Raw genomic sequence first — 6,628 nt, 5'->3', positions numbered from 1 at the left:
AGTGTTTGGTACTGTAAATACATAATCCACACGTTTTCCGGGCCGGCGAGCACAATCGATCCTTCAGTTGGCTTGAGGGAAAAGTTAAATGAGCAAACTGGCCACCCCCCCCCTTCAGCAGTGTAAAGTAATGGGGTGCAGTTACACAGGGAGAGACGATAGGGGCGGTATCTTCCCAATTGAGCTCAGAGAGAGTCTGCAACACTAGCGTGAGGCTCGATTGATGAAATATGAATTAAAATCGCCAATAAAAAACCAATAAAAAAAAAACGACAAACAAGCGCTATATAGCGTCGGGGGCACTCAAAGGTCGGCATGAACTAACGACAACGCGTCCGTGGCACTCAATGTGTTAAGAAGGAATTTAAACTAATTTACCAGATTGAGTGTGACAGATGAATTCTCTCTGTGTCAAAGCCATCTCTGTTCCGAAGCATCGGCAGTGGAAGGTGCTAATCTGGTAGAGCTACGTGTCATTATGACCCTCTCTCTCTACGTGTCATTATGACCCTCTCTCTCTCTCTACGTGTCATTATGACCCTCTCTCTCTACGTGTCATTATGACCCTCTCTCTCTCTCTACATGTCATTATGACCCTCTCTCTCTCTCTACGTGTCATTATGACCCTCTCTCTCTCTCTACGTGTCATTATGACCCCCTCTCTCTCTCTACGTGTCATTATGACCCTCTCTCTCTCTACGTGTCATTATGACCCTCTCTCTCTCTCTACGTGTCATTATGACCCTCTCTCTCTCTCTACGTGTCATTATGACCCTCTCTCTCTCTCTCTATGTGTCATTATGACCTCTCTCTCTCTCTCTACGTGTCATTATGACCCTCTCTCTCTCTCTACGTGTCATTATGACCCTCTCTCTCTCTCTACGTGTCATTATGACCCTCTCTCTCTCTCTCTACGTGTCATTATGACCCTCTCTCTACGTGTCATTATGACCCTCTCTCTCTCTACGTGTCATTATGACCCTCTCTCTCTCTCTCTACGTGTCATTATGACCCTCTCTCTCTCTCTACGTGTCATTATGACCCTCTCTCTCTCTCTACGTGTCATTATGACCCTCTCTCTCTCTACGTGTCATTATGACCCTCTCTCTCTCTCTACGTGTCATTATGACCCTCTCTCTCTCTCTACGTGTCATTATGACCCTCTCTCTCTCTCTACGTGTCATTATGACCCTCTCTCTCTCTACGTGTCATTATGACCCTCTCTCTCTCTACGTGTCATTATGACCCTCTCTCTCTCTACGTGTCATTATGACCCTCTCTCTCTCTACGTGTCATTATGACCCTCTCTCTCTCTCTACGTGTCATTATGACCCTCTCTCTCTCTCTCTACGTGTCATTATGACCCTCTCTCTCTCTCTACGTGTCATTATGACCCTCTCTCTCTCTCTACGTGTCATTATGACCCTCTCTCTCTCTCTACGTGTCATTATGACCCTCTCTCTCTCTCTACGTGTCATTATGACCCTCTCTCTCTCTCTACGTGTCATTATGACCCTCTCTCTCTCTCTACGTGTCATTATGACCCTCTCTCTCTCTCTACGTGTCATTATGACCCTCTCTCTCTCTCTACGTGTCATTATGACCCTCTCTCTCTCTCTACGTGTCATTATGACCCTCTCTCTCTCTCTACGTGTCATTATGACCCTCTCTCTCTCTCTACGTGTCATTATGACCCTCTCTCTCTCTCTACGTGTCATTATGACCCTCTCTCTCTCTCTACGTGTCATTATGACCCTCTCTCTCTCTACGTGTCATTATGACCCTCTCTCTCTCTCTACGTGTCATTATGACCCTCTCTCTCTCTCTACGTGTCATTATGACCCTCTCTCTCTCTCTACGTGTCATTATGACCCTCTCTCTCTCTCTACGTGTCATTATGACCCTCTCTCTCTCTCTACGTGTCATTATGACCCTCTCTCTCTCTCTACGTGTCATTATGACTCTCTCTCTCTCTCTCTCTACGTGTCATTATGACCCTCTCTCTCTCTACGTGTCATTATGACCCTCTCTCTCTCTCTCTACGTGTCATTATGACCCTCTCTCTCTCTACGTGTCATTATGACCCTCTCTCTCTCTCTCTACGTGTCATTATGACCCTCTCTCTCTCTCTACGTGTCATTATGACCCTCTCTCTCTCTCTACGTGTCATTATGACCCTCTCTCTCTCTCTACGTGTCATTATGACCCTCTCTCTCTCTACGTGTCATTATGACCCTCTCTCTCTCTCTACGTGTCATTATGACCCTCTCTCTCTCTCTCTCTACGTGTCATTATGACCCTCTCTCTCTCTACGTGTCATTATGACCCTCTCTCTCTCTACGTGTCATTATGACCCTCTCTCTCTCTCTACGTGTCATTATGACCCTCTCTCTCTCTCTACGTGTCATTATGACCCTCTCTCTCTCTCTACGTGTCATTATGACCCTCTCTCTCTCTCTACGTGTCATTATGACCCTCTCTCTCTCTACGTGTCATTATGACCCTCTCTCTCTCTCTACGTGTCATTATGACCCTCTCTCTCTCTACGTGTCATTATGACCCTCTCTCTCTCTCTACGTGTCATTATGACCCTCTCTCTCTCTCTACGTGTCATTATGACCCTCTCTCTCTACGTGTCATTATGACCCTCTCTCTCTCTACGTGTCATTATGACCCTCTCTCTCTCTCTACGTGTCATTATGACCCTCTCTCTCTCTCTCTACGTGTCATTATGACCCTCTCTCTCTCTCTCTACGTGTCATTATGACCCTCTCTCTCTCTCTCTACGTGTCATTATGACCCTCTCTCTCTCTACGTGTCATTATGACCCTCTCTCTCTCTCTACGTGTCATTATGACCCTCTCTCTCTCTACGTGTCATTATGACCCTCTCTCTCTCTCTACGTGTCATTATGACCCTCTCTCTCTCTCTACGTGTCATTATGACCCTCTCTCTCTCTACGTGTCATTATGACCCTCTCTCTCTCTCTACGTGTCATTATGACCCTCTCTCTCTCTCTACGTGTCATTATGACCCTCTCTCTCTCTACGTGTCATTATGACCCTCTCTCTCTCTCTACGTGTCATTATGACCCTCTCTCTCTCTCTACGTGTCATTATGACCCTCTCTCTCTCTCTACGTGTCATTATGACTCTCTCTCTCTCTCTACGTGTCATTATGACCCTCTCTCTCTCTACGTGTCATTATGACCCTCTATCTCTCTCTACGTGTCATTATGACCCTCTCTCTCTCTCTACGTGTCATTATGACCCTCCCTCTCTCTCTCTACGAGTCATTATGACCCTCTCTCTCTCTCAGGCCTTGGCTTTTAAAGTAGGCTACCACAGATTACTGTTCTGGTCCTGGAAGTATTGATTACTCTCCACTGATACCGTGGGACAACGTATGGAGCGGTGATGCTGGAGAGGAAACCTTGTCAGGGCGAGTTTCTCTGTGCAGAGAGGCTGATGGATCGACTCTCACCAATACTTGACATTATAAGCCCAGAACCCCTGAGGATATCTCCCAAGCCGCTTTTCAGTCCAAAATGAAAAGAAGCATTGAGTTCCCACCTCCAGCAGACTCCCAGCGTGGCAGGTCCTGGCCTGTTCTGGGATTTAGCTCCTTTGACAAGGAATGATCCCAGTGGAATCGCCTTTTGGAAATAATACTGATTCTCACTCTCCAAGTGTCCACCTAGCACCTAGCGCACATTCCATTCCCTCAATAGCTAAACCTTCATGGTGCATTGTTACCGACGTGGCATTTCTCTCTCTCTGTCTCAGGTTCATCTGCGAACAGACCAGGTCTAACAGTAGTCTCTCTCTCTCTCTCTCTCTCTTTCTCTCTCTCTCTCTCTCAGGTTCATCAGTGAACAGACCAGGTCTAACAGTAGTCTCTTTCTCTCTCTCTCTCTTTCTCTCTCTCTCTCTCTCTCTCTCTCTCTGGTTCATCAGTGAACAGACCAGGTCTAACAGTAGTCTCTCTCTCTCTCTCTCTCTCTCTCTCTCTCTCTCTCTCAGGTTCATCAGTGAACAGACCAGGTATAACAGTAGTCTCTCTCTCTCTCTCTCTCTCTCTCTGGTTCATCAGTGAACAGACCAGGTCTAACAGTAGTCTCTCTCTCTCTCTCTCTCTCTCTCTCTCTCTCAGGTTCATCAGTGAACAGACCAGGTCTAACAGTAGTCTCTCTCTCTCTCTCTCTCAGGTTCATCAGTGAACAGACCAGGTATAACAGTAGTGCGCTCGCCATCACAAGAGGAGTCCTTCCACAAGCCCGTGAAGCTGGCCGGGTCGTCGCATCACGCCGTGGACAATGACTGTGAACCTGAGCTCAGGCAGACTCTGCTGTCCAATGGACACACTCCCAGAGCCTCTCAGAATGACAGCGCCCCCCTCAGGAGAGCCAGTGACTAGCAGGACCCCCCCCCCCCTCCTCCCCCAAAACAAGCCCAAAATACGGACTCACAATGGCTGAGCGGACTATCTTTGCACTGGGAACTGAACTGCTACCTCAAGTCGAGGCGAATGATCCCCCCAAACCCCCTGGCTAGGCTACTGGACTGAAGGGAGCGGCCGGGAGGCGGGAGCATGGGGATAAAATGGGGGTGGCTTCCGGAGTTTGAAGGCGGAGCTTGTGTGGGTGGCGTCCCATCTGAGCGTATCAGCTGTACATAGTTTAAACCTTCCCCTGGGAGGTGACCAATGGAAATCCTAGCTCCAAATAATGTGACTTGCATTTGAAGCCTGCAGATGTAGGGAATACTGTACAGTGAGGGGGTGACAGAGAGAAATATACCTTTTTTTGGACATTTTCCTGTACATAAGAGTTTTCTTATATTATATATTATATAACTTTTACAAAAGAGTATTTGAATTTATTCTGCATGACAAAGAAAAGGAGTGATGGTTATTTTTGTTGTCCTATTTTTTATTTTTATTTTTTTGAGCCTTTTTCAGCTTTTACCAGCTTCAACTGCGGTGCCTTATTGCATGATCAAAGAACTCGAGAACCTGACTTGTGAACAGCCTGTATCAAGAGATGTACGTGAGCCGACGATGCTCTTTCTAAACCATGGATAAGACCTTATTGCACTTGAATGTCTTGACAAACGCTGCCAACCACAGCCTTACAGGAACACCACAACAACAACAATGGTCACTGCGATTGTATGAAGGAAGAGCTTTGATGTAATTTATTTTGGTCAAATGGTACAAGATGGAATATCTAGGGCGGGGTGAGAGGGGGGGGGGGGGGGGGGGGGCATTTAAAAAGCACTTTTTTGTACTTATCATGAATGAGTTTTGGAAATGCAGATTACAGTAGGTACAACGATGTTAGCCAATAGGAATTCTGGGATTGGGGAGGTGGGCGGCGTGTCTTGACAACATCTGTGTCAAGAGACGTTAACTTTCTTCCTCCTGTTTCTAGAAACTCTGAACCACCAAAAAAAAAAGCTGCTGGCATCGCCTTTGGTTTTGGTTTGAGAGATTAAATTCTTCATCTGCGATTCGACTCTTAGTTTTCATCAATTCGGCCAGGACATTTTTTTTTATACAAAAATAAGTTTGTAACCAAACCTTCAAGCCTCACTGTAACTCTGGTTATTTGGAGCCGTCGCAGAAACCAAGTCTGTTGTAAAAAAAAAAAAAGGGAACGAGAATACTTTCTCACTGTTAAAAAAAATAAATAAAAAGGAACACTCCTGTATCTACTTCATGCATCCCTCCTCACCACAGTCACCTCTTGAGTCTGAATCTGCTCTCAGGTCAGTTAGATGACGGCGTCCTGTCGGCCCGGGTGTTTAATTCTACATGTGCTTTCACATCATGTAATGACGAAGCCAGTGAGTTAGAAAGCATGACCTAATTGCTGTGTCCCATTTGCGTTACTGCTGTCTTGTGCCTCTAAAAACACTCACACCTGTGTGTATTTCCCCAACAAGGAATGGCCAGTATTTAGCCTTTTGTCAGACCACCATGGTAACGATACTGTAATAACCTGTCACTACGGTACATGTCTTTGAGGAAGCTATTGGTATAATTTTGTAATTCTGTGAACAGTTGGGGGAAGCTTGTGAAAATGTACTCTTACCAAACCCATGGGATAATGCAGTGATGTCCCCCGACCGTCCCAGAGCACCTGGAGACACTGGCCGTCTTCTTCTCAAGACACCGTGAATGTTCAACATAATGACATTGCCTAATGTAATATGCATGTGTTTTTTTTTTTTTTTTTGTTGCCAATGTACTCTTTGTCTGTATTGTGTACTGTTGCTACTAGTGGCCTTATCAAGGTTAGTTGGAGGACACGCTCCTCTGGTTACATCTGATTGGACCGATCATCACACAGCCGAAATGACCGGCATGACCAATCAGAGAGTTCCTGTTTAGGAACAGGATGCCAGTGTGTCCAGGTGAAACGGCACAGGAAGGCGATCGGATAGTTATTCAGTCCCATGGGTGAGGGTTCAGTGCAGTCGATGTTCCGAGTAATTTATTGAAATCAACTTGTCTGAAACCATTGTGTACCAACGTCAAAGCTACATACAACCAAGTGTCTAACATGGCATTGAAGTGTCTAATAAAATCACATTTTTGCTACGAACGGTGTTTGTCGTTTGACATA

At 46.0% G+C, this 6,628-nt stretch overlaps 1 protein-coding gene across 1 annotated transcript in view; it reads left to right on the top strand.

Annotated features, from left to right (window-relative positions):
- lrig1 (leucine-rich repeats and immunoglobulin-like domains 1) overlaps positions 1-5,216 on the top strand; it is a 94,492-nt gene extending 89,276 nt beyond the window's left edge. Inside the window, 1 exon segment of the mRNA XM_084315804.1 lies at positions 4,208-5,216. Within this exon segment, the coding sequence (XP_084171930.1) occupies positions 4,208-4,416 (209 nt within the window). The 3' untranslated portion in view covers positions 4,417-5,216.
- Positions 5,217-6,628: the final 1,412 nt, after the last annotated feature.

This window comes from Notolepis coatsorum (assembly GCF_963971535.1).
Source record: "Notolepis coatsorum genome assembly, chromosome: 6".
In the NCBI taxonomy this organism is placed as follows: Eukaryota; Metazoa; Chordata; class Actinopteri; order Aulopiformes; family Paralepididae; genus Notolepis; species Notolepis coatsorum.
Note: the sequence above shows the minus strand (reverse complement) of the source record. Positions and strands in the feature narration are given on the sequence as shown.